Here is a 27,338-nt window from a genome sequence, read left to right on the forward strand (position 1 = left end):
ACAGGTTTGTATGGATTATTTTATAATCTTTGTCTTGATCATTCAGTATGATGTCAGCTGAGTCATTGATTGATGCTCACATTGACACTCCGCATCTGCCGGTCTGCGAACATTTTGAAACTGCAAGGCAAATACTTCAACCACATCATGACTAATTACAGTATTCCAGGTACTCAGAATGTTATACTGAAAATGTAATGGTGATTGAACTTTGCCACATTCATTTGACATTTAATCATCATCTCTGTGTTTGTACAAACATATTAAAACAGAAAATTGCAAACAGAGGTGTTCTGTGAATATTAAGAGATTTACTTCTTATTAGAAAGATACAACCTTAGAGTGCAGGTGCTTTTCGGTTTCAGGTTTTTAATGACCCAAGCAGAGCTACAAGCTGCTCTGTACCTCCAGATCAACCAGGACCTTCAATGTGTAATGTATATTCTTCTTTATGAAATGAACTTACACACATGTAGCTTAGGCAGAGTTTAGTTTTAATGTGATGTAAACCCCTTGTATATTGAAATGAGAGCAAATGTTATATTCGATCGTCTTTTTGTCAGTCGAGCACAATCGTTTTTAGTGAATAATTAAATTAAACATAAAAGGAGTAAACAGTTTGACCTTTTTATTAAGTGACGTAAAGTTCTTAAAATGGATGTCAATTGATTTTGTGTTGATCTCTACTAATTGGTTAATTTGATGTGGAATCCATTAATGGGTCAAAGTGAAGCTCTCCTATGGTGTGTGTGTGTGTGTGTGTGTGTGTGTGTGTGTGTGTGTGTGTGTGTGTGTGTGTGTGTGTGTGTGTGTGTCTGGGCATCCTGTGTTACAGCTGTGGTAACCTTGACAACAGTGGCCATAGGCAGCCAGTATGTGTCTCTATTTATTTTGTCTCTTAAATTTTTTTAAAGTTTGCTAAATAAAGCGCGTGCCCTTAAACTCCAGCTGAGGTGTGAGGCGTTGCAAATGCAAAATCCTCACAAATGAAAACGTAAAAATAAATCAAACAAACATGTATTTACGTCATCTTTCCCCTTCAGAGGCACTAAATGTTCCGTTTCCCCTTCGAGCTCCGCGCGCGGCGTGAGAAGTTTCTGTCTCATTTCTCTGCACTTCAAACAGAAAATGGACAGGCGACAGTGGAGGGAGAGAGAGTGTGTGTGTGTGCTTGTGTGTGTGAGTGAGTGAGTGTGCCTGTGTGTGTCCTTCCTATTAGCGGCACTGTGCTAAAAACAAACAAACACACACGCAGCTTTGCCGCATCGTGCATTTATCTGCACACTACTAGTTGAGAAGTGGTAACTAGGGGAGCATGACTAACTAGTTGTGGGGTGAAATTATGGGATGTATCGTCATGGCAACAGACCAGACGTCACAATCTGGGCATGTGTGTTCCATTTTTGTCTTTCTTATTTTTCAGACTGGGAGCCCTGGATAGAAGATGAGTGCAAAATGAGGAGAAGCGACACACACACAGCTGCAGGGGAATTACACAACAACTGAGCGACCAATCCGTGTGTTTATTTTGGTGTTTTTTTTTGTTTTTTGGTTGGCGAAGAAAGAAGAAGAAGAAGAAGAAGAAGAAGAAGGCAGCTGCGGCGTCTGGAGGGTTAACTTTCACCATTCACCGTCTAAAGGGGCTTTGAGGGGGGCGATGAGATAAAGATGCCGGGCTCGCTGAGTAATGAAGACGAGGGACAAGACGACATGGATTTTGAAGACGACATGCCAGGTGAGCGGAGAGGGGGGGAGTGGGGGTGCGGGGGGAGGCGGGGTGTGTGTGTGTGTGTGTGTGTGGGTGTGAGTGTGTGTGTGTGTGTGTCCTTCACATTATTCTGCGCCGCTATACGCCTCGAATGCGGGGAAAAGGGCTTGTCCTGAGCCCGGAGAGGAAGAGGAGGAAGAGGAGAAGGAGGAGGAGGAGGAGGGGTGGGGTGCGAGAAGCAGAGTCATGCTAATATGTTTTTGTACACGAGCCCGTTATTCTAGGTGGGATCTGGATTTGTGTGTGTGTGTGTGTGTGTGTGTGTATGTGATCGAACCTGTACGTACCTGCAGCGTTGACATCAGATCCACCCGTGTCCAGGTGGATCTGATCCCCAAGTCCCCACCAAACACAAGTTTAGGTTATTGGAAACCAGCTTCAATAATTCCGTGCACTGGCAATAATATGCCGATGTCTCCTGTCCGTCAGATGTGTGTATATATGTGCGTGTGTGTCAGAGTGTATGTGTGTTGTAGCATCGTGTTGTGATTCATTCTGTGGTCCGAGACGCGCTGCTCCGTTTCCACGCGTGACAATGAGGAAGAGCCTCCAACTTTAGGTGATTTCACCCGCAGAGGTGTGAAGGTCCACGTGTGTGAGACTCAGTAAACAGTGTCTGTCTCCCCAGGCTTTGTTTAGGGGGCTCTGGGGTGCCTGGTGTCCTCGGGTCTGGACGGTCTCCACCTCCTCACCAGTCTCTCTGGGACTCACAGTGAAAGTATGTGACAGGTGAATTGATCTATAGTGACCAATTACCAACTGGCTCATAGCTGCCATGTTTGTAAAAGTCACTGGGGATGGAAGAATCCCCACTGAATGATTCTCTGTCCCCATCCAGTTGGAGCGACAGTGCTGTCTGGCCATAGTGTTTGCCTTGACCTGACTGCCTTCATCACATGATAAGCACTCAGTGTTAAACTAAACTCCCCTGGGCTGCTAAGTTACTACTGGTGTGCTCCCTGTATAATTAGCTCCCACAGCAGGGGGGCCTCAACTTTGGGCTCCAGCTGCTGCGTCTGTGTGACTCCCAGGCTAACATGGTGTCACGGGCAGCAGAGACTCTCCATCCAAATCTGCATCTGCCAAACCGAAGCGTCTGCGTTCAGGTTGTGTGTGTGTGTGTGTGTGTGTGTGTGTGTGTGTGTGTGTGTCTGAGGCCAGGGAGGGAACGTGCCGCTGCTGTTTCAGCCTCGTGGGCACAAAAGCCCAAGCATCTTTATACCACACTGTCAGTTCAGTCAGTGCAATCAATACATTCATATTTGGTTCGGTGTTTTCACTCCTGCAGCTTTTGCTCCCTGCAGCAGACAATTGGATGGTTTGATGTCAACTGCAGAATTTAAAAGATGCTGTTTTGCCCCCAGTTTCCCTTTCACATCACAGCAGGGAAAAGTTTGCAGGTTTTAGCAACAGACTGAACACAAATGAAACACTGACATGTTCTCTGCAGCAGTATGCATATTGTTGTATGGCTTAGTTGTGTTATTCTGTGTTGTAGAGTTAAAGAAAGTAGGACACACAAAATGATGGTACCAAGGTGATACTGATGACAAAATGATTACAAAGCCGAAGCTGCAATACATTTACATTCCATTTATGAGCCTGAATGCCACATGGAATTCTGTAGCTCCTGCAGTTTGCATGTAAAGATGTGGAAGCTCTTAAACTTGCATATTGTATGTAATGGTATATGCTATAGAATGGGGGATGGATAAGTACATTAGTTGCACGTCATTATTTGCCATTTCCACAATCGAATAAGAACAGAAGCTGTGGAGGGATTGGCTTTGAACATGTGGATCCAACGAATCAGTCGTTGCTCATCCTATTGCCTTATAAGTAAACCAACCCAGAATCAATTTCTTCCTCTGAAAATAATAAACACAATAGATTTGATAAGCCACATGAAGAGCAGGAGCAGGACGAGAAGGTGTGCAAGAGGGAGCGAAGCAGGCAGACAGATCGAGGCAACCAGAGACAGAGAATAATTCAGGCATCATCTCTGACTGCCAGCCATAGCCTGAGGGAGAACACAGCCACTGATGCGTGTCCTCAATAACCCAGCAGTGTATTAAACATGCATGAGAAAGGAAAGGTGCAATTGATTATGGCAGGTGAGTGAAGATATTTAAGTAATCCATTTTGAAAAATAAAGACGTAATCCATCATTCACATTTGTTTTACGTCACCTGGGTCTTGATAGAATTTTTTTGTATTCTTATTGGCTGTAGCCATGTGGAAGGAATTCTATAACTACTGTTATTATTGCACTCCTTCAAGCTAACATAGGTGAATATGAAACTATATTCATCATATCTTATTGAAGAGTCTTGCTGATAAAGTCAAATAAATGTATTCCAGTCTCCTCCCAACATGGCAGTGTTGTGTTAACATCGTCTCCGTCTTCTGTCTTATTTTCCAATCACACCATTGACCATAACAGAGCGTTACTAATGTAATAATCAATTGATTGTTATTGTGGCCGTATAAGCAGCAGTTTAAATTTGAACCGTCTCTAATGACAGACATTAAAATGAAAGACAGGGTCAATTTGCCGGTATCCTGGTTTTCCCTGCAATTAAAAGCGTCAATGCGGAGGAACGTCTCCGGCCCTCCAGACCCCAGAAAGCTGCCCTATCTGCGCCTGATTGTCTTGTGTCACACAAGTGTCCTCAATCCCTTTGTTTGTTCTCGGCGCTTACACTGTCAGGCTGTCCCCTCTGTGTTTTCTCTTTTAATTGTTTTGCTCTCCCCTAAAATTGAAAGATTATCATGGGCTTTTGTGTGCCTACAAATATTATCCCCAATTGGAAAAGGGTCTATTTTTGGATCCCTCACTGTGAAATTTGACACCATTTTTTCCTGCGCTTGCACGCAGCCCGTGCATGGAAGATGCTTTTTTTCCCTCCTGCTTGTGTTTGCAGATGAGTTGTGCTGCATTGTGGTCTGCTTTGTGCCGGGGTTCTACTGTACACACTGCCATATTGTGCGTAACATTCCCTAATGGTGCTATTTGTGCGTTATCCTTTCATCATGTTAATGATTGCATTTTCTAATAATAGTGTACAGATGTCTTTGTCTGAGCCTTAAGCACTTAGTCAATGAAGAGAATCTTTCCCTCTGTCTTTCCTCCTTTGCAAGGGATTGGGCATCCTTAAGTGTGTATTTCCACTTGGGGGCTGTCAGAGAAAGAGCTAATGTGCTTTCCAGTAAACTCCAGCTTTCTCACCTGGGAATAGAATCATGAATCTCCCTTCTAATGGGTCAGTCCCGTGGCCAAGCCCTTGGAGGAAGGTCAGAGCTGTGTTGCTGCCATGCGTCCACACTTCACAGATCTTTGCCAAGTGGAGCTTTGGTCCCCTCTCTGACAGGACCTGGTGCCAATGCTCCATGTGCCACACCACCGAGCCACCTTCCCCCCTCCTCTTTCCAACATCTGGCACAGCTTGATCCACTCACCCCACCAGAAAGATTATCATTCCCCTGATGAGATTCCCTCGGGGGACTTCACAGGCCATTTAGTAGGAGGGTTACAAATAATATGACAGTAGAGGTGGGTTGCATTGGTACGACACTATGCTAAAAAAAAGAGGCTTTAAACAATGATCATATGTGATCATATTTGGCTAAGTGCATCTCGGCTAAAAGCAAATTATGTGTAGGCAATCAATATCACCTCACCACGGACATTCCTGCTGTATCTGCTCAGTGATGCCTGGTCAGCCTGTCAGTCATAATTCACTGTTGGAATAAGAAATGCCCAGTGGTTGATTGTGTGTGGTGCGCTGCCTTTGCGGGTTGTCTCCATTTGCATCCGAGCCATTACAGTCAGAGAGAGAGATCCACGGCTTCCTGAGTGGTTGCCATGACATGCGTTGCAGGCAGCTAACGTATAACGAAGACATAAAAGAACTGGCTGTGTGAGTTATACTGCAGGGCATTAACTCCAGGCTTTATTCAGACAGATTTGAATGAAAGGGAGAGAAGCGAGAAAATATGTCGTGTGTTTGAGGTTTAAAGACAGAAAGGCTTGAAGAAGAAGGAACTGAGGACAAACAAGAGAAACACACCGATAAGGTTGCGGAGTCAAATAGAAACAGAAGGGTTGAACAAATACGAGATGATAGGATGACATGCAAACAGACATGCATTTGGTAATTTGTCAGTAAAAATTGAAAGGTGAATTGCGTATTTAAAGAAAATATAACCTTGACGTTCCCTCTCGTTAAATAGACGAGCTTGTTCACCTGCCCTCAAAAGAAATTAATTAGGCTGCAGACTGTGGACTCTGAAAGCCGCATGATGGTGTGAAGGCTGTTTTAATCACCTTTTAATTCTCATAACTTGTGTTTTTTGACATTGATTGTCACATATTAAGATAATGAACGGCGGTAGGTAGTGGCAGTCAGCATCTTCCCCCAGAAAATATTGGATAAAGAAGGATGAATTACCCGAATTACCCAGTTAGCATAATTTAGCTGGCGGTCAGAAGAAACACCTATCACCACGAATCTGTCATTGGCACTGATTAAACCTTTGAAGCCACTGATGTGTGTGAGTGTGTGTTGTGTGTACAGAGTACCTCCTGCTGGCATGGCTAAATAGACGATAAGTGGTTGGTGAGGTTTGTGTGTCTGGTACACAGGAATTCCCTCCTCCTCGATCTCTCACTCCAGCTACCCAGGGGAGTGTTAGACTGCAGGGCGAGTGTTGGCTGATTGACTCTGATACATGTGCTGCATATTTCATGCCCCACTGTCTGCCGGTGTGAGACGTGAAACGGAGACAGAGCAAGGGGAGGCGGCGACATGGACGGAGGGAGAGACTGTTGGAGACGCGGGGACGGAGAATGTCAGCGAATTCGACCTTTGCATATACACATATACAGTATGTGTCTCAGTGATGTATTGCTCGGGACTCGCTCGTCGCCGTCTCTCCTTTAGTTATTCCTCTGTGACCCAACGTGGCATCACTGAAGTCTGCTGTGCTCAGCAGCCAGCACGTTTGTACACAGCAGCTTTGAGACAGTACAGCTGACAGCCAGCAGCAGGTCGCTTTAGTCTCAGCACGCATGAAAGGCAGAAGATACGCTCAGTATACCTCAGTGGCCCAAGAGGGAGTTCCCACACAGCGACAAGGCTCTCATGCCGGCTGTTTGTGTTCTGATAGTTGAACCACACTTAACGATCTGTGATTAAGAGGTTTACGTTGCTCTCGTTGACCTTAAAGGCCATTAAGTAACCAGTTACATTTTAAAACCAGGGTGAACCAAAAATAGCCCATACCTCCACTAAGACTCAACAATTGTCTGATCTAGCTAATTCAAGAAAACAGGCTGAGATCTTAACTGTCATTGGTTTGAAATCAAATGTGCAAAGAGTTGAGTTGAGATCAGTATTGCATTGGAACTATATCTGTAACTGTAATATCTATTGACCATTGTACAATTTTGGAATAAACGTAATCTTCCTTACACTGTGGTTAGGGTTAGCATGTTGCCAGTGCCATCATATCCAGATTAATAAATAGATCTGGGCTAAATTGCACCTATTTACAGTTCATCATAGGATAGACATGCTTGAACCTTTCCATGATGATTATTGTCTTAGATTATAACATTGTTATTGGCTTGTTTATCTCCCTCAAAGTGTAATTAACTCTAACAAACACTCTAGCAAACATGACCTCACTGGCAGAGGTGATGACCACCTAACTGTTCAGCTCCACACTTTAACCACTTTAACGCGTTGTTTGGTTGCTAGCCACATGTACTACACACCATACAACATGGTTTGAATGGCTTTGCTTCTTGATAGCTTCTTTCTGAAAAGCTGAAACATGTGCTTGTGGTTTTTGGCTCTTTAATATACTGTAAGCAGCATTTAGAGCAAACAAATGAGGGCACTGTATGCTATCTATCTATCTATCTATCTATCTATCTATCTATCTATCTATCTATCTATCTATCTATCTATCTATCTATCTATCTATCTATCTATCTATCTTATACACGTAACATTAGCTAGCTAGGTAAAACTACATGCTATTAACCAACATATTTTAGGTGACATTCAACAATAAGTATTACCTAATTAGTTTGCAGAGGTTGGACTTTTTAAGTTTTTCATAGTTGACGACTCTATATAGTATTTAGTAAAAAATCCATTAGAATTACTGTTAAGGTGACATTTATAGGATTTTGAAAGGTGAAGACACATTGGACATAACAAGTTCTGTAGTTTCTGGTTTGTGTTGGTTTTTTGTGTTTGTGATAATGTGGTTGATGTGGCTTGGTTTGGTTGAACCTTTTACTACCGACTAGAAAAGTATGATTTGTCCGTTGTGTTTATAAAGTTTTTACATGGCTTACTAAGATTGAGACAGGTGAGCTACCCTGAATATAAAGACGAATACAATACAAGCACGGTCCATTTTCCATCAACTTCGCTCATTCTGTGCCTGCTGCTTTATGTTACTGACTGGTTCCTTTTCTGTCTGTGTCCAGATGAGGATGACGAAGGAGATCGCAACACCGTTCCCCTCACGCCACTGGAGAGCTTCTTCTCTGACGACGACTCGCTCAAACAGCAAAAGAAGAAGAAGGCCAAAAAGATGAAAGAGGGGAAATTGCCCAAAGTGAAGAAGAGGAAAAAGGAGGTACGATCAAATTCACACTAAATACTGTCTGCCGTGACCAAGGACGTAACAGCCTGGCAGGAGGCGTCACTCTTTTGATGTCAGTTCAGTTGGATCAAAGGCGTAGTTTGGCGGCTGTAATCTAAATGAGAGGCAGCGGACTGTCTCAGGCTCAGCGTGGTTGGCAGCATTGTCACTGTCAGTGCCAGTGTGAGCTGTGGGCTTGGAGTGCCAGCGTGGAGTGTAGATCTGTGCCTGCGGTGCTGATGCTGGCGACAGAGGCTGCAGGTCAGAGGGACAGAGCGCGTGCCAGCTAGGCGGTGGGAATCAGAACTGTGACAAACCGGTTTGATGGCAGACTCCCTCAGCCTGCAGTCTGACCCTCAGACAGCAGGTCTGTGCTTTCAATCAGCCTTAGCCTGAAACGGTGTTATTTAACCAGGTTAGTTATGTTGACGTAATCAGGCTAGGTCTCAAGTGGCCTCAAACGAAGAAGGTACAGTGAGGGGCAGTAAGTGAAACAAAGGATGGAGGATGTTTCAGTTTGTTGACAAAAGGCAGAACAGAATTTTTATTTTGTGGCTGGAATACAAATGGACCCAAGGACAGATGGCTTTGGCATTTCGTGGACCAAATGCATCACAGTCTGGCTTGGTTTCATCATGAAAATATAGATTTTCTGGCAGTGGCACAGAACTCATTTTGTAAACGACACCTCTGTGTTACTTTCAGCACACAGTAGTACAGCTTCTTATGGAGTTAAAAGCAGGGCTCATTGTTTTCAAGGTTTTTATTCTAAATAATATATAGCAGTGGAATTTGGATATAAAAACGACAGTAAGATGTGGGTGGATATTGGCAGGATTTTGAATTTTCCTCCTCCCTTTGTCTCACTAAAAGCATATTCTCAGCTATACTCATGGGTCCTTGACCTTGGTTGATAACCTCTGTTGTTGCAGTGAAAAGGAACTCAGAGCATTAAAGACTTTTGGGATTGCAGCTGAATAATCAGTCTAAATGACCCAGTCTGTCTATTTTTTAAAGGAATATTTGTCCACAGAACACCACTGAAATAACGTTTTTACATTTTAAAGTGAGAGCAACATCCCGTCACATCCCTCAAATGGAAAAGGTGATGTTAACAAAGCCCGGGAATCCTTTTTGAAACAGTGATTACAGTATTCTCTGCACTGTGTCCCAGTGTGACTCGGTCTTTGTTGGCAGTGGCAGTGAGCTGTGCCACTGACATAGCCAGGATGTTCCCCTCTGCTGGGTGGGAATGCCAGCAGCGCCGCAAGGCTCTCGGCCCGGCCAGGCTCTCCCCTTGGCCCTTTGGCTGCCCGTGGTAAACACTGAGCTGAGGGTCCCACTGAGCTAATGAGAGGGGACTCCCTCTCTGTCACTCTCATACACACACACACACACACACACACACTCCTCTAGATTCTCTTTCCCTCTCCTTTCATCTCTCACTGATATCACCTCATTTTGCTTCCATTGTGAGACCGCTTTCTTTCCTTCTTTCTTTCTTTCTTTCTTTCTTTCTTTCTTTCTTTCTTTCTTTCTTTCTTTCTTTCTTTCTTTCCTTCTTTCTCTCTGCCGCGGACAAGCTACTGCTGCTGTAATTCTCCTCCGATCTCTCCCCAACGCTCAGTGTCAGACACAGGCCACAGATCAATTGGGGTCAGGGTCTGTCAGTGGTCTGTTTCAGTCCCAGGTCAGAGCCACAGGCAGGGCCAGACTTGTCTCCTTCCTTCTCTCAGAGAAAAGGCTCAGTGCAGACAGGCATGGATGCTCTGTGTGCGGAAATGTAATCTTTGAGTACGTCGAAAACGGTACTTCATTTTAAAGAAGGAAAGAAGGGGCTATAGTTTTACAGCAATAAAATTATCAACATGCCATTAGGCTGCAGGTAAAGTGCTCGGAGCTTGTTGAAATAGAACAATGCTTTTGTAAGTTAAATATCCTCTCTGGGGCCGAGACTGAAGTGTTTGATTTTTGTTAGGCTACATTTTGTTGAATGCTCTCTTCTTCATGCGTTCGACACTTTCTGCTCTTTGGCTCATTCCACTAGCTGCCCAAGCATCTAATTGTGTTATTAGTACATATCCTTTTTGTCCACCTAAAGGATGACGCTGGCTCTTTGTTGCTGCCAGTCTCCTCTTCGGTCCTGTGATGTGTGTGTGAACATTGAACTCTGGGTCGCACTGAGGCTGTTGCAGACTTCCTCCTGATCTTTCTCAGTTGTGCTCATGATTAAAAGTGATTGTGCTTCCTCGCTTCCCTCTCCTCCATCTCCACCAATATTCCCTTCCCCCAGCCACCCTCCTTCATTTGTCCCCCCATCTCTCTCTCTCTCTCTCTCTCTCTCTCTCTCTCTCTCTCTCTCTCTCTCTCTCTCTCTCTCTCTCTCCATCTCTCCCCCCTGCCTCCTTTTTATGCAGAAGCAAGGTTTGTCTAGACAGGAGCTAGAGCGCTGGATCTGCTACCACAGGCCTCTGCATAACAAGCTCGTTATGCAAAAGAGTCTGATTGGATGGCACCGTTCCATTGGCTGCCACTGTAATAGAGTGAAAGGGGGGGGGGGGGGGGGCATGGTGATGGGGTTATGTGTGTGTGTGTGTTGGGGGAGTTGTTGAGAGAGTGGCAGGGTAGAAAGAGTGAGAGAGATAAATAAATGGGGAGCTGTTTAAGAGAGAGAGTGAGAGAAAATAATGGGAGGGTTGCAAGATGTGAAGGAGGGAAAGTGAGAGAAAAAGCAGGCGTGCGGGGGGGGGGGGGGGGGGGGAGTGTATACGAGAGAAGGAGAGAGAACTAGGAAGAGAGTGAGTTAGAGGCAGACACTGCTCGAATTTGGTCACCATGGCAACACAGCCAGGCTGCTGGTAGGGTTGGCGGGCGCTGCGGCAACGTGAGCCTTTCCACTGCGCTGCAGAGCAAAACGCCTGCAAGTCTCCATGAATCCACACAGGCCTGCTGAGCAACAGGCAGAGAGCAGACCACAAGGCTGCTGTGCACGCATTTACTCCATTGTATGTGCACGGACACATGCACACACACACACAAACACACACTCACACACACACTCACATACTCTCTCTCACCCATACTGACGCACACACATGTACTAAGAAAAACACGTACAAATACCAAAAAAATAAATATACGTACAAACACATACGGTACGTATTTCAAAACGCAAACAAATGTGGAAAGAGAGAAAAGCTTCCACGCTGACACACACATGAACACACACACAAAGGAGAGAAGTACACATGTGTATGGGGACATACTGTGCATACATTCAACAACCCACATGAAGATGCACATCAGATGATCCCCCCGCCTCACTCTCACTCTCTCTCTCTCACACACACACACTCGCACGCTATTGAATTTGCTCATATGCAACACTGCTGATCACACAAACAACACCTGTTAACTGTTAAATCCACACAGCCTTCCAGATGTCTCTTATTAAACAGGCAGGATGCAGCACAGAGCTGTAATTGGCTTTAATGTTTAAGGTGTATTTTTCCATGTGACGTTTTTTGTGGAAAGGTCAGCATGTCTGTTATTACACTATTATAACGTATGTTTCAGCAACCTTTGAAGAATTTTATATTTTATAGTTTATATTTCTTATCGGAAGATTCTGATGCTTCTGAAATCCTATAATTTCATTTCCTGTACACTGAATTGGACGCTATTGTGCGAAGTGTTTTACAGTGTGACAGCAGCATGTGTGTTTAGCGTGGGTGTCCACTGTGGGAGCACTAATCCTTAACCCTGGCACTATTAATGCAATGCTTATTTGCCGTATCTTTGCGTTTCATATTTTAATGATTTCACTCCCTTTTCATCATCTGCCTATGGCTCTGAAGTGGAGACAGCTCTGCTTTGTTGTGCCAATTGTAAAATTCAGACCTTAAATGCACCAGAAGTTGTGACCCAGATATCTGGTTTTGATGCTCTCTTTAGTCAGTCACACACACATCTAGAGATAGAGCGCTAACACAAGACTCAAAGCCAGATCTCACCTGTTTACATTTACAAAGATAGCTGTTTTGGAAAAACAACAAAGGAATGTGAAGACAGCTTGTGTTCCTTTTTCCATTCAGCAAAAGCATATTTATATTCATGTAAAGGTGTACGTTATGCACACATCTACCTGTGAGAGACTGGAGGAAATCAGTGTGCGTCGTGTGAACGTGTCTTCCTGATTGATTCTACAGGGGGGAATCCAGGGAAGACTTGACAGTGACCTGGAGGAGATGTCAGAGGGAGAGGAGGAACGGGAGCGTCCAGTAATTGGCTCCGAGAGCGAGAGCAGCACCTATGGCCCCACCAAGAAGAAGAAGAAGAAACCCAAGGAGAAGAAAGAGAAAAAGCCCAGGAAGAAGAAGAGAGATGAGGAAGACGATGACGACGATGATGACGATGGGAACATGAAGGTGAGATGGAGAGGGGGTCAGATTTCTCCCATATGTTGTGTGGTACTAAATTAGAGATGGGACTACAGTGCAAATCTCCATTCTCTTTTATATGAGCGTGTTTAATGAGAGTGTAATTGTTTTACAATGCATGTTGATCTTTCATCTCTGTGCTCCTAGGAACCCAAATCCTCCAGCCAATTGATGCAAGAATGGGGTCTGGAGGACGTTCAGTACGGCTTCACTGAGGAGGACTACAAAACTATCACTAACTACAAGGCTTTCAGCCAGTTCCTGAGGCAAGTATTCATTCCCTCCGCAGATTATCTTCAACTGCTCTGTTCCGTTTTGTTTCCTGCGGATTGGCTGAGTCCCTCACTGAAAGGCTCTCCACAGAAACTTCACAGTGGCAGTAGAGAGCGGTGCAACAGGGAAACACTGCTCTTTTTGTTTGAGCTAAAAAGCTCCGCTGTTGGTGGAGAACCGGTCTCACCTGGGGCAGTCTGGCTCAGCTCGCCTCTGCTTTGACAAAGTGGAGCATGAGATCCTGCAGTGCCCCCTGTGAGTAGTCAGCTGCTTACTGGATGCCTGTGACAGCCGGGAGGCTCTGGGACTTAGAGCTCTGACCCACTATCTTTCACAGGCCAGCGTGCCAAACCTCAAGCTGTTTCCTGACAAATCACAAACATGACATACACACAGCAAAGCAGGGAGAGCGGAATTTAGGGGGCAGTGGGGCATCAGCAAATCAAGACGCGGCTCCCTGTGATGCTGAAGGAAGTGTAAATTGAATCGAGTATGACATAATAAAGTTGCTGTTGTTCTCCTCTCCCCCTGGTTTTAATTCAGGCCTCTCATTGCCAAGAAGAACCCCAAGATCCCCATGTCGAAGATGATGACAGTGTTAGGGGCCAAGTGGCGAGAGTTCAGTGCCAACAACCCGTTCAAAGGCGCATCTGCCACGGCTGTCGCCGCCGCCGTGGCTGCCGCTGTGGAGACGGTCACCGTGGCACAGCCGACGTCTCTGAGCAGCAGCCAGCCCAGCTCTCAGCTGGGCCCAATCAAAAAAGCCAAAACCAAAGAGGGAAAGGGTAAGGACGAGTGAACTGTGCAGGAATGCATATTTTTAGCAATAACTGTGAGAACACCACTAAAGTTGGCATATCTGTGGTCTGCGTCGATCTCTTAGGGCCGGGGGTTAGAAAGAGAAGCAAGACTGTGAAGGACGTGAAGAAAAAACCCAAGCCGAAGAAGACAAAATCAAAGTCGGGACTTAGTGGGAAGAAGAAGAAAGCCTCCTCGGTATGTCAGCGTCATTATCCTGTAGTTCAGTCATCTGCTTTCACTGACACTCAAGTGACCGACCAGGTGTAAACTGTCCTTAATGAGATTGAATTTGAAGCGACTGGGTCTAGTTTAGTTTGTGTGTGGTTGCTTCCCCAGAGTGAGGAGGACTTCCTAGAGGAGTCAGACTTTGATGACATCAGTATCCACAGTGCCTCTGTGCTTTCTGATATCTCGGGTGTCACCTCGAAGAAAAAGACCCGACGTGGGCGGAAAAAAAGGAAAAGTACGTTGGTGTCGTCAGCCTGACTGGTGTGGTGTGTTTCCCCACCTAGAGTCCAGTGAAATCCCTCACAACACATGTTTACCTCTTCCTTTGACCTTCTCCAGAGGAGGACGGCGATGGCTATGAGACAGACCACCAGGACTACTGTGAGGTTTGCCAACAGGGTGGGGAGATCATCCTCTGCGACACCTGCCCCAGAGCCTATCACCTGGTCTGCCTGGACCCGGAGCTGGAGAAGGCCCCCGAGGGCAAATGGAGTTGCCCACACTGTGTGAGTGGTCAGGTTTATATTTAAACACACTAACAGTCAATTAAATAGGACTGCAGCAAGACTTTTGTCCGGTTATTTTGGTGGAGTCCCTGTTGTGGTCTCTGCATTTCCATAAGTGGCAATAATTATTATACTTTCAAACATTTAGAGGTTCAATACTTTTACGTTGGGGTAATCTAAAGGCTTTTTTTTCATGTATGCCTAACTGTGTCTCTCAGGAGAAGGAAGGTATCCAGTGGGAGGCCAAAGACGAGGAGGAGGAGGAGGAGGAGCCGGAGCCGGTAGGTGAGGAAGAGGATGACCACATGGAGTTTTGCAGAGTGTGTAAAGACGGAGGAGAACTGCTGTGTTGTGACACCTGCCCGTCCTCCTACCACATCCACTGCCTCAACCCACCTCTGCCAGAGATACCAAACGGGGAGTGGCTGTGTCCTCGCTGCATGGTGAGCTCAGACACACGCTGGTGCTTTCAGTTCTTGTCAACAAGGATTGTTATCACAACCGTCCTTGTTTTTGTCCTAGTGCCCCCCTCTGAAAGGTAAGGTGCAGAAGATTCTTCACTGGACATGGGGGGAACCTCCATTGCCAGCTGAACCACCTGATGGCGATGATGGCAAGCCAGCAGACCCCTTGGCAAATCCTCCTCTCAAGGGCCACCCAGAGAGGGAATTCTTTGTCAAATGGGCCGGCCTCTCCTACTGGCATTGCTCCTGGGTCAGCGAGCTGCAGGTCAGGATCCAGAATTAAGTCTATTTTCAAATTTTACATTTCTGTTCCCGGGGGCGTTCTCATCTGTGTTAGCTGACCATCTATTGCTTTTTGATGCAAATTTCATGTGAGGCTGTTGAATATTTCCATGTAATGTTTAGGAAATATAACTGCACATTGCCCCTCTTTACTGTGAGCCAGTTCTTTGGAGCGCTTAAGTTGCCATTTAATTTAGTGATGAATGAGCATTTGTTTGTTTGCGGATTTGGCCCTCGAGGAATCTTTTGTGCATTCTTTCCGCCTCTCTTGTAAGACAAGCCAGGCTTCTTAATTATTTTTAGCTGTCTTCCCTTCTATAAATCCTTTCTGGAATTTTGAGTAGTTAATCAAATTAGTCTCAATGCCATGGGTAGATCTTATGTTGCGATCCTTTGCCAGAGTTGGTCCTGAATGCGATGGCTTTGTCTGTTTGTGTTTGTGCAGTTGGAGCTGTACCACACGGTCATGTATCGGAACTACCAACGGAAGAATGACATGGACGAGCCGCCGCCATTCGACTACGGCTCTGGAGAGGAGGAGCTCAACAGTGAGAAGAGGAAGAGCAAGGACCCCCAGTACGCTGTGATGGAGGAGCGGTTCTACCGTTACGGCATTAAACCAGAGTGGATGGTTATCCACCGGATAGTCAACCACAGGTGCCTGCTCATACACATCTGTGCTGAGTTTCACAAGAACAACACTGTTTCTAGTTTATTTGATCAGAATCACAAAACAAATTATGTAGACCAGAACAGTAATCCAAACAAAACAACAATAAACAGATTTTCTATAGGTTTCCATCATCTCTAGGCCTTTGTTGTTTGAGTTTGCCATATTTACAGATGTATTCTATATCTAGATCCTTACGGTGAGCAATTAAAAGGTTCCCAATTTGAGACTGTGCTCTGTAACCAAATGATATACCAATCATTTTGCATTGAATGGTTTGATTTCCCAATTAAAAGCATCAACAAATGAACAAATCCTCTTTCATAGTCCCGAGAGAAGGATTGGTTAATGGACAGTAAGAATCATGACCTTTTATTTGTTTTGTTTTTTCATATCTATTCCCTTCTGTAGTTTCGATAAAGACGGGGATGTACATTACCTGATCAAGTGGAGAGACCTGCCCTATGACCAGTGTACCTGGGAGGTGGATGATTTTGACGTCCCTGATTATGACAGTCATAAAGCTTCTTTCTGGGATCACAGGTTGGTTCAAGTTGACAAATTATCTACAGCCACATTTCATGTCTCTTTCCATAGCTGTTTTTAAGAGGGTGGACAAGAGGGTGAGGATAATAAATATAACGTCCCTGGCTGCCAGCCGAGGGAATCCTAAGGGGCCAATATGAGGCAATCACTTGTCAGCAGTTATGTCTAAAAGGTGATAAGCTGGGATCATAATGTCCAGGTCCTCTCAAAACAATTTCTCGTGTTCATTTCTGTCGCGCCATCTGTCTTCATAGCTTCATGTCGGGGCTTCATGCCTTCTCCTGTGACCCAGTTATGGATGCTTTTATGTACAAACAACAACAAGCTAAGGTTTTTGCTCATTTCTGCTGCTGTTTCCCTTTCCATGTTCTGTTTGAGTTGTTTTGCTCATATCAATATATTGTTGGAATTTTCTCAGAGAACAAATTCTAGGGGAGGACCAACGCCCTCTGGTGGTGAGGAAAGGAAAAAAGCTCAAAGACGACCATCAAAAAAGGGAAGTCCCTCCTGACGCTCCCATCATAGATGTGAGTTGATGCTCTGAGGTGTAGATGGGACTCAGCTTGGAGTTTCCATGTTTTATGGTGTTTTTGGTTGGATTTTGCAGAAGCTCCCTGAAATTAAGATTCTAAGATAACACATGTTTTAAGATTTGGAAGACAATGAAGTTGTGCAGTAACAATTTATTGTAAACCTAAACACTGTTGTTTTAAGCTTTATCGAGTTTTTCTGGCTGTAGTAAGCAATGGAACCCATTATTGTTTCATGTACCCAATTATAACTGAGAATTCCTTTTCTAGCAATAAAGTGTCTTGGTGTACTCTTTCACTTCTTAAGACATCAATATACCTGAAATGTTGCAAGAACCCTTACAAGATACTTTTTGTGTTCTCATTTCACCAGCCAACCATCAAGTTTGAGCACCAGCCATGGTACATTAATGCCACTGGGGGAACACTGCATCCCTACCAGCTGGAGGGCCTGAACTGGCTGAGGTTCTCCTGGGCACAGGGCACAGATACCATCTTGGCTGATGAGATGGGCCTGGGAAAGACTGTGCAGACAATAGTGTTCCTCTACTCACTCTACAAAGAGGTGAGGATGGAAATAAAACTCAAGCAGCAAAGTCAGATCTACTCACATCATCATTGCTATGCTTATATTTATTGGGAGTTGATTAATTTAATAGAAAGTAGTAAAAGGCATATTTGGCATTATATCCTTTATTGACATTATGGTGGTCTCTCATCCTCTGTCAGGGTCACTCTAAGGGGCCTTTCTTGGTGAGTGCACCGCTTTCTACAATCATCAACTGGGAGAGGGAGTTTGAAATGTGGGCACCAGATTTCTATGTGTTGACATACACTGGAGACAAAGACAGCCGGGCCACCATCAGGGAGAATGAGTTCACCTTCGAAGACAGTGCGGTGAAATCAGGACGCAAGGTGTTCCGCATGAAGGTACAGCTCGTTTAGTTCCCCCAAGCTATTCCGCGGATCGATTAGCATTTTCAACAGCTACATCCGAAATGCTGATGTGCTCTTTCGCTGGTTTTGCCCGTTTCAGAAAGACACTCCTATCAAGTTCCATGTGCTGCTCACATCTTATGAGCTGATCACGATAGACCAAGCCATCCTGGGCTCCATCACATGGGCCTGCCTTGTGGTAGATGAGGCCCACAGACTGAAAAACAATCAATCAAAGGTAAAATAGACTGAAACAAGCAGCCACAGGAGGGTTTTTAACGGGACAAAGTATTTCTAACCAGGGTCCAAAAATGCACATAGAATGCCGCTTCTGAGATTTTCTTCAAGGTGTGATTGGAGTTTCCTTGTGCTGTGCAGTTTTTCAGAATTCTCAATGGGTATAAGATCTACTACAAGCTGCTGCTGACTGGGACTCCTCTTCAGAACAACCTGGAAGAGCTCTTCCACCTGCTTAACTTCCTCACCCCAGAACGCTTCAAGTAAATCCTGCCTCTTTTTTTCCCCCTCATCTCTACAACGTTATAATAAATGTGAACATTTTATCATTTTATCTTCCTGTGTGCAGTAACCTGGAAGGCTTCTTAGAGGAGTTTGCTGATATCTCTAAGGAGGACCAGATCAAGAAGCTCCACGACCTGCTCGGGCCTCACATGCTCAGGAGGCTGAAAGCGGACGTCTTCAAGAACATGCCTGCAAAGACAGAGCTGATTGTCAGAGTGGAGCTCAGCCCCATGCAGAAGTATGTGCTGCACGTTTCTGACATTTGTACCAATCCTTATATGCAGATCCCGTTATTAAACTCACCTAAATAAGCACAGGTGGCACACTCACATACTGATTTAATGAAAATTCTGGCCCTCTAACCCACAGGAAATATTACAAGTTCATCTTAACACGAAACTTTGAGGCTCTGAATTCCAAAGGTGGAGGGAACCAGGTGTCCCTACTCAACATTATGATGGACCTAAAGAAGTGCTGCAACCATCCCTACCTGTTCCCCGTAGCTGCTGTGGTAAGACACATATTTAAGTTAAGGTTGTGGCATTAAAGTCATGCCAGGCCAACTAGAAAGGGAAAGCCATACCTGAAATTCCCCTTAGGTATTTATTCAGTTGATGTTGTTTGTTTTATAGGAAGCCCCTGTATTACCCAATGGTTCCTATGATGGCAATCAACTAGTAAAGTCCTCAGGAAAACTGACTCTGCTTCAGAAAATGCTGAAGCAACTTAAAGATGAAGGACACAGAGTTCTCATTTTCTCTCAGGTAACATTTTCTATTTATTTGAAAGTTTGTGGCATTCAAATCTTGAACTGGAGTGATTTTAATGATCTTGTGTGTATTTCAGATGACCAAGATGTTGGATCTGCTTGAGGATTTTCTCGAGTATGAAGGTTATAAATATGAGCGCATTGATGGAGGGATCACAGGCGGCCTAAGGCAGGAGGCCATTGACCGCTTCAACGGTGAGTTGCTTGATTCGTATTGTGCGTGTCAGTGCAAGCTTTCAGTCACACTCACACACACATACTGTACACACTACAAATACGCAGAAACACAGAGGTGCACAGACAAACACTCACTCTCTGCTTTGGCTCTGCCACAGCACCGGGTGCTCAGCAGTTCTGCTTCTTGCTTTCCACGCGAGCCGGAGGTCTCGGCATCAACCTGGCCAGTGCAGACACCGTCATCATCTACGACTCGGACTGGAATCCTCACAATGACATTCAAGTACTTTTTCTCAGAGAATCGGAGATGCACGCTTGCATGAGTTCTTTCTAATCATGGTTTGATTAACTTTTAATCAGCTAATTGTTGAGGTTAGATGCCTTGTTAGAGGGTTGGGTAAGCTCTTTGAGTCTGTTATTTCAGCCGTGTCCCGCCATTTATCTGCCCCTTTCTTCTCCGTTCATCCTTTGATTCTTTCAGGCATTTAGCAGAGCCCACCGCATTGGCCAGAACAGGAAGGTAATGATCTATCGCTTTGTCACACGGGGCTCAGTGGAGGAGAGGATCACTCAGGTGGCCAAGAGGAAGATGATGCTCACCCATCTCGTGGTGCGGCCTGGCCTGGGCTCCAAAACCGGCTCCATGTCCAAACAAGAACTAGATGACATCCTCAAGTTTGGCACTGAGGAGCTTTTCAAAGATGAAATTGAAGCAGCACGAGCCATGGGTATGTTTATGCTGTAATTTAGCCCAGCAGAGAGGAGAGAAGGCTGGACTCTGGCCTGCTGAACAAACACCTAGACATCATTATTGTCTGAGGCGTGTTGAGTCATATGATAGCTGTAATTGTGCATGAGAAAGTAGTTTTGTGGTAGTCACTGTTACCCACCATTTCCATCTATTCTATCATTTCATGATGCAAAAAGCACATTTTGTAGCTTTCCAAATGTCAAAAGAATCTGATCCAAAGATGAGGATTTAAATTGACTACTACTTATGTAATACTTTTGTTCAAAACATTTGACCACAGTATATTAACAACGCAAAAAGTTAGTTCTCACTACGGCCTTCTTATCAACAGGAGACACCAAAGACGGCAAAGAGTGTGAGGAGGGCAACGTGATCCACTATGACGACGACGCCATCTCCAAGCTCCTGGACCGCAGCCAGGACGCCACTGAAGACACAGAGATCCAGAACATGAACGAGTACCTCAGCTCCTTCAAGGTGGCTCAGTACGTGACGAAGGAGGAAGATGGAGAGGTGAGAATATTCCTACATACTTCAGGAGGAAAATGTATATAGGGCTGTATATACAAACCCCTGTTGTCCAGGAGACCAGGGATCACATTTGTCATGTCATGTCTACTTTGAATACCAAAGCACAACGGGTCCTCAAGGATATTGAGTTTTAATCCGTAGAGTAAGTGAAATACATGGCAGTGGGGAAATGTAAACACACTGCCTGAATCTCCTGAAATTTAAAGAATTAGCATTAGGTGTCAAGATTTACTGTTCACAAATCAAAGCTCGGTGGTGGATTTCATCAGAACAATCGTCCTCTTTGATTTCCTTTCCTCCTATAGAATGGAGTGTGTTGTGTTTGTTTAGGGAGCAGGTGCAGCGGGTTTACTCTCAGACAGCCTGCAATGTATTTCCAGGATTTACGCCGGTTGACTCAGTATCTTTCTCCATCTTTCCTCTGAGCCTGGTATTTGCATGTGTGCGTTTCCGTGTGTGTGATGCGTCTATCGTTTGCTTTGCATCCGTGAGCAGGAGGAGGTGGAACGGGAGATCATCAAGCAGGAGGAGAACGTGGACCCGGACTACTGGGAGAAGCTCCTCCGCCACCACTACGAGCAGCAGCAGGAGGATCTGGCCCGCAACCTGGGCAAGGGCAAGCGAATCCGGAAGCAGGTCAACTACAACGATACAACGCAGGAGGACCAAGGTAAGCTCCGAATACAGACACCCCATGCTGCTCTCAGTACTTAAGACCTTTAACGTAAGCTTCTGTTTACTATTATTCCCATCAAACTAACAAAAAAACTAAATACAACTAGGAGAAAATGATCTGACATGCATGGGCACTGCTTCAGCGCTTGTACCAGAGCGCTGCCTTCACAGACTTCATTAGCTAATTAACAAGCTGACATCAGCTCATCACATCATCATTAGATGCAGCAGAGGCTAAACGACCCGCCAGTTCTGAGGAACCTGCACCTAAATCTATCACCATGTTGATTCATTCTTGCTTAAGCCGAGCTGGTGAGTTGCACTGAGTCAGCCCGAGTGTGTTTCACCGGCTGACCCGTCCCACGTCTCTGTAGATTCATAAGCGTATCTTTTCCTCATTAGCTTTCAAAGCACCCTTTTAATACTCCAACATTTTCCTTGCTCATCACAGCAAAACCCTGACGTACTTCAAGGTCTCCATTGTCACAGTTCAACCGTAGTTGAAGCTTGAAGTGGAAAGATTTTGAAGCCCATCAGAGCTTAGAGCACACTCAGAGCTTTTTTAAAGTGATTTTCTGCCAGAGTAGTCAGCCCTCCAACACACATCCAGAGGACAGCGGTGGCGTGTGCATGCCCAGCTATAGTGGTCTGTAGTAGTCTGCAGTGCCATGGCGCCCCCAGGTGGCCACCAACAGAAGCGAACGCAATGTACTGTTTCTCTCTGATCTGTGGCTCAGAATGGCAGGATGATCTTTCAGACAATCAGTCGGAGTACTCTGTGGGGTCCGAGGACGAGGACGAAGATTTCGAGGAGAGGCCTGAAGGTGGGGAGCAAAACAGCATTGTTTGCCAATACATTTCATAGGTCTTTTTTTTAATGTTTCATTTCATGTCATTGCTAGAGAGAAATCCGTCTAACGGTTGAGTTGATTTTCATTGAAGGTGGGCGCAGACAGTCCCGTCGACAGCTGAAGAATGAGAAGGACAAACCTCTACCACCTCTACTGGCACGTGTCGGGGGAAGCATTGAGGTATAAATGAATGGATAAGCCACCTTCCACTTTTGAAAGCGTTTTTTTCTTTGAGTTAGGCAGCAAACCTCAAGTGGATCTGTGACAGATCCTGTAATCCAAGGACAGAAACAAATCATGATTTACAAAAGTCCTTAATAAAAAGACTCACAGGAAGGTTTCGGTTTCCATCCTTGCGTCTTCTTGTTATAGATGTAAATGTGCCATGTCCCTGTCTGAAGCTGTTCTCTCATCACAAGGTCCTGGGCTTCAACGCTCGGCAGAGGAAAGCCTTCCTCAACGCCATCATGCGCTGGGGGATGCCTCCTCAGGACGCCTTCAACTCCCACTGGCTGGTTAGAGACCTGAGAGGGAAGAGTGAGCGTGAGTTCAGGTAACGCTCTGCCGTTTCTTATTTTACGTACACTTGAGCTACGATACAGCGAGTAGCCGTCTGATTCCACTATAATTCTATTTAGGGCTTTAATACACTCTGAGTTATTTGACACACACTCCAGTGGTTCAGTCTGGGCTCAGTCGGGCCGTATGAACACAAACACAGAGCGCAGGAAGTACTGCTACTACTGCTACTATACTATTATTCATCTTACACTATGGCACTATGATTTTACACACTGATACAAAACTGCTTCCTCCTCCAGTGCTGCTGTGTTTTACCGGTTTGACTACATATATCCAGTTTCTTCCTGGTTGACCCATTCTCTGTGAAATAAGCCACGCCTCTTTCAAGGGGACATACGACCCTGGAGAGTCTATTGTTGTGTGTTCTCTTCTGTCAGGGCCTACGTCTCTCTGTTCATGAGGCACCTGTGTGAGCCAGGGGCAGACGGAGCAGAGACCTTCGCTGATGGCGTCCCACGTGAGGGACTCTCCCGTCAGCACGTCCTCACCAGGATTGGAGTCATGTCCCTCGTCAGGAAAAAGGTAGCAGTTATTTAGACACAGAATTCCAGGAGTAAAACTGTCTGAATCTGAAGAGATGCAACAAAACCTCTTCATCCTCTTCATTCTAGGTGCAAGAGTTTGAACACGTAAACGGGAAGCTGAGTTCCCCGGACCTGATTCCTATTGGAATGGAGTTGAAAAAACTGACAGAGAGTGTGTCCTCTGATCCTAACACCCCCGTGCCAGCCAGTCCTGTTGCCACGCAACCAGGCACCCCCATCCCACCAGGTTAGAATCAAATATCTGCCCTGATCACTTTTTGCGATTTTAAAAGAGAGACATCCAGGGTCATACACGTTAAGTTTTTTATGAGAAAGAGTTTGAGCTTTTGATGAATTTTGCATTGCAGAGAAGACAGAGTCTCTCTCGGGCGCCGCGGAGGAGAAGGAGTCAACAGAGCAAGATCACAAGAAACTGACAGAGCATCAAGTGAGTCTCTTTTCTTCCTCTACCCATCACCTTAACCCGTTCTCCTTTATTGTCTTGTCCATCTTTCCATGGACCATCAGGCTTTGACCACACACATAGTATCACCCTCAGACCATTGCTCTGTCAAACCTGAGGCTCTTTTTAACTCCTTTCTCTGCCCTCTTCAAACTTTCTTCCCTTGCTCCCCGTTGCCCTGTTTCCTTTCTTTCCTCCGCAGACGTCTTCTTCTACAGATGCAGCATGTGCACCTGAGAAGGCAGCTGACAGTGAAGAGACCAAGGCCGCCTTAGAGGAGAAAACAGGAGACGAGAGAGATCGAACTGAGTCACCCTCCTCAAAGACGGAGCCATCTGCCATCCCAAAAGAGTCCAATCTGAAACAGACCGAGCTGTCATCTAGTCAGACTCCAGCTAAACGTGAGTGCTGCAGGAGATTTCTGCTGCTTTTCTTTGCACCTTTTCGTTGGGCTGTAGTTAACTGAAGCTTATTTTCCATATCTTATCCTCAGCGGAGCCGTGCAAAGAAGCAGAAAAGTCCTCAGAGAAACGAGACAGTGATTCTCCTCTGGCAAAAACAGAAGACAAAGAAAATAAGACAGGTATACGCCGTGATCTCATCCTCACTGTTCAAGGTGACAAATATAAAGTGTGAGAATACCTCTGAAGTTTTTTTAAAGCCAAGAATCCTTAGTTGTCCTTTACTCGTATTATTTCTGTATTTTTCACGCTGCCATTGCTTTTACTATCTGTTACAGACGACATGAAGAGCGATGACACATTAGAAGGTCGATTAAATGGCGATAAAGACACTCTAGATGAGATGGATGAGAGCAGGAAGGAGGACAAGAATGGATTCAAAGCCAGGTTCATGTTTAATATCGCCGATGGAGGTTTTACGGGTAATTACAAAACTTTATTTTCAGCCAGACTCACAAGATCACAAGCTTATCTTTGTAGATAATCACTATAACAAATGAAGGTTTGATAACTTACTTAAGGACATGTTAGCCCAAAGATGATGAAAGAGATTAAACTATACATTACCATCAGATAGAATCATTTGTATTCAACGGCAGGATTTATGTTTTGTTCTGTCTGAATGAGCATTACGTCTAACTGAACAGGCCCTGCATTTCTATAGAATGTGTCTGATTATTTTGTGATCAATGTTACAGTGAGAAATATGAACCATTAAGGCCTGTTAATTATTGATCTCTAAGGGAAAGTAGACCGTAAAATACAGCCTGGAGCCTTCATTTCACTCCAAAAAGTGTCACCCAATCATCAATTCTTCATTCTGTTATGAATGATATTAATGACTTTTATTATGAATTATGCAGTTTTTCTTTGTTTATGAACAAAATAGTTGTTACAAAAGGAATGTGAATTTATCTAATGAGAGTTTTCCATATATCATAACATCATAGCTTCTTGTTTTAGTTATGAATCTTGTTTGGGATGTTGTGGTCTTCCTTTACTTCAAAACCTTGAAAACAGCCAGAATAATTATTAAAAAATGACTGTCTTATGTCCTCAGAGTTGCACACACTCTGGCAAACCGAAGAGCGAGCAGCTCTGTCATCTGGAAAGATGTACGACATCTGGCACCGTCGCCATGACTACTGGCTGCTGGCTGGCATTGTAACGTATCCTTTTCCAGATGTGGGCACAAGATGCTCGTCATCTGGCAAAGTAATGTAATTACCTATGACCTCTGGGAATTGAAAGTCGGGTGGTATTTACAAAAAGGGAGGAATGACATTTACAAAACGATGATTTCCAAAAACCCATCATGCTGTTCTGTTTGAAAATCTATATGAGGCTCCGTTGTAGTGTTTGTTTTTCTTAACCTGGACTGTATTTCAGACATGGCTATGCTCGCTGGCAGGACATTCAGAATGACCCACGCTATGCCATTCTGAACGAGCCTTTCAAGACTGAGATGCATAAAGGAAACTACCTTGAGATGAAGAACAAGTTTCTGGCTCGCCGCTTTAAGGTCATTCAGACGTTTTTGGAATGGAAAATGTGCTAATGGCTGAAATGCACAAAAGACACAAAGACCTTTGATGTGTCTGAATCCTGTGTTTGTCTCTCTCCCTGTTCCTGTGTCACTGTTTAGCTGTTGGAGCAGGCTCTGGTGATTGAGGAGCAGCTGAGGCGGGCAGCTTACCTGAACATGACCCAGGACCCCAGTCACCCAGCCATGGCTCTCAACACTCGCTTTTCTGAGGTGGAATGTCTGGCAGAGTCGCACCAGCATCTGTCCAAAGAGTCTCTGGCTGGGAACAAGCCTGCCAATGCCGTGCTGCACAAAGGTCTGTCGTCCAGTTACAGAAACAACACTGTGCCAAAGCCTGGTAAACAGGAACATAATACTCATTCTTCTTCATGACTAATACGCCAGCCTGTAGTTATATGTGTGGTTTTGTGTGTAAATCAGGTTTTTGTCAGTTTTTAACCCATTAACAGTTTTGCTTTTCATGAATTAAACATTTCTTATTCCACTTTACTTTATTGTAGATTTGCTGACTGTGTTTTCTTTGCTGTGTTTACTAATATTGGAATTAGATCTTTAAGGTTAGGCTGAAGTAACTTAATTCTAATTATGATATTTGATTGTGATACATGTGCTCAGATTAGTGAGCTGGGAATTTTGGGAAGAGAGCAAAACCAAAAACTTCACAACAAACCCCAGACATTAAAATGTTAATGTCGCTGCCTGTGACCCTTATTGATTTCCCACCAGTGATAAATGAAATGGCATTTAGAGTTTGGCAGGAGAAGGTTATTTTATTTAGAGAAAGATATTTGCATGCATTTTACCACTAACTGATCCTAAAAGTGTCGGAGCAAAGTCCTTGTCCTGTGTTGCACAAATATAGTCCTTCGCATTCCTGCCTTGCTGATACGACGAGTGTGTGTTCTCGTGCTCGCACAGTGCTGAACCAGCTGGAGGAACTTCTGAGTGACATGAAGGCCGATGTGACGCGGCTGCCCAACATGCTGTCCAGAATCCCGCCCGTGTCGGCCCGCCTGCAGATGTCCGAGAGGAGCATCCTTAGCCGCCTCACCAGCAGAGGCAGTGAACCTCCGCCACAACAGGTGAGGTGGGACATGCAGGTGAGAGAGGATCCAAGTTATCATTAAACACATATTAACACTCAAACATTCATTCTGTGGCAGCATTTGCTTTGAACCTTTACATAATCTGTGATGTTATAAAAGTGATAAAGATAAATAGACTCGTTTTCACACAGGTGGTTGAACAAGCTGGGAAATAAGGTCACTGAAATGTGGGACAGGGCTCAGTGAAAATCAGATATAAAAAAAGCTAATAAAAGGCTGAAAATACGATTAAGAAAGTGTTGTTGTTCTCAGGACTCAGCAACTGCATTATGTC

At 44.8% G+C, this 27,338-nt stretch overlaps 1 protein-coding gene across 1 annotated transcript in view; it reads left to right on the forward strand.

The window, feature by feature from the left end:
• Positions 1-1,588: 1,588 nt before the first annotated feature.
• chd5 (chromodomain helicase DNA binding protein 5) overlaps positions 1,589-27,338 on the forward strand; it is a 29,620-nt gene continuing 3,870 nt past the window's right edge. Inside the window, exons 1-38 of the mRNA XM_076147382.1 lie at positions 1,589-1,735; positions 8,274-8,425; positions 12,652-12,858; positions 13,018-13,136; positions 13,687-13,928; positions 14,027-14,139; positions 14,281-14,407; positions 14,512-14,678; positions 14,897-15,121; positions 15,201-15,407; positions 15,870-16,081; positions 16,506-16,637; positions 17,059-17,167; positions 17,544-17,735; positions 17,900-18,100; positions 18,207-18,344; positions 18,485-18,606; positions 18,693-18,866; positions 18,998-19,139; positions 19,261-19,392; positions 19,475-19,592; positions 19,733-19,857; positions 20,056-20,302; positions 20,657-20,838; positions 21,349-21,526; positions 22,269-22,355; positions 22,474-22,562; positions 22,802-22,935; positions 23,342-23,486; positions 23,576-23,735; positions 23,857-23,936; positions 24,154-24,352; positions 24,445-24,534; positions 24,691-24,834; positions 25,473-25,581; positions 25,802-25,934; positions 26,058-26,253; positions 26,877-27,058. Of these exons, the coding sequence (XP_076003497.1) occupies positions 1,669-1,735; positions 8,274-8,425; positions 12,652-12,858; positions 13,018-13,136; positions 13,687-13,928; positions 14,027-14,139; positions 14,281-14,407; positions 14,512-14,678; positions 14,897-15,121; positions 15,201-15,407; positions 15,870-16,081; positions 16,506-16,637; positions 17,059-17,167; positions 17,544-17,735; positions 17,900-18,100; positions 18,207-18,344; positions 18,485-18,606; positions 18,693-18,866; positions 18,998-19,139; positions 19,261-19,392; positions 19,475-19,592; positions 19,733-19,857; positions 20,056-20,302; positions 20,657-20,838; positions 21,349-21,526; positions 22,269-22,355; positions 22,474-22,562; positions 22,802-22,935; positions 23,342-23,486; positions 23,576-23,735; positions 23,857-23,936; positions 24,154-24,352; positions 24,445-24,534; positions 24,691-24,834; positions 25,473-25,581; positions 25,802-25,934; positions 26,058-26,253; positions 26,877-27,058 (5,778 nt within the window). The 5' untranslated portion in view covers positions 1,589-1,668. The remainder of the gene's footprint in view (positions 1,736-8,273; positions 8,426-12,651; positions 12,859-13,017; positions 13,137-13,686; positions 13,929-14,026; positions 14,140-14,280; positions 14,408-14,511; positions 14,679-14,896; positions 15,122-15,200; positions 15,408-15,869; positions 16,082-16,505; positions 16,638-17,058; positions 17,168-17,543; positions 17,736-17,899; positions 18,101-18,206; positions 18,345-18,484; positions 18,607-18,692; positions 18,867-18,997; positions 19,140-19,260; positions 19,393-19,474; positions 19,593-19,732; positions 19,858-20,055; positions 20,303-20,656; positions 20,839-21,348; positions 21,527-22,268; positions 22,356-22,473; positions 22,563-22,801; positions 22,936-23,341; positions 23,487-23,575; positions 23,736-23,856; positions 23,937-24,153; positions 24,353-24,444; positions 24,535-24,690; positions 24,835-25,472; positions 25,582-25,801; positions 25,935-26,057; positions 26,254-26,876; positions 27,059-27,338) is intronic.

Source organism: Genypterus blacodes, unplaced genomic scaffold (assembly GCF_046128005.1).
Source record: "Genypterus blacodes isolate CSIRO-AG114 ecotype Tasmania unplaced genomic scaffold, CSIRO-AGI_Gbla_v1 ptg000037l_1, whole genome shotgun sequence".
Classification (NCBI taxonomy): Eukaryota; Metazoa; Chordata; class Actinopteri; order Ophidiiformes; family Ophidiidae; genus Genypterus; species Genypterus blacodes.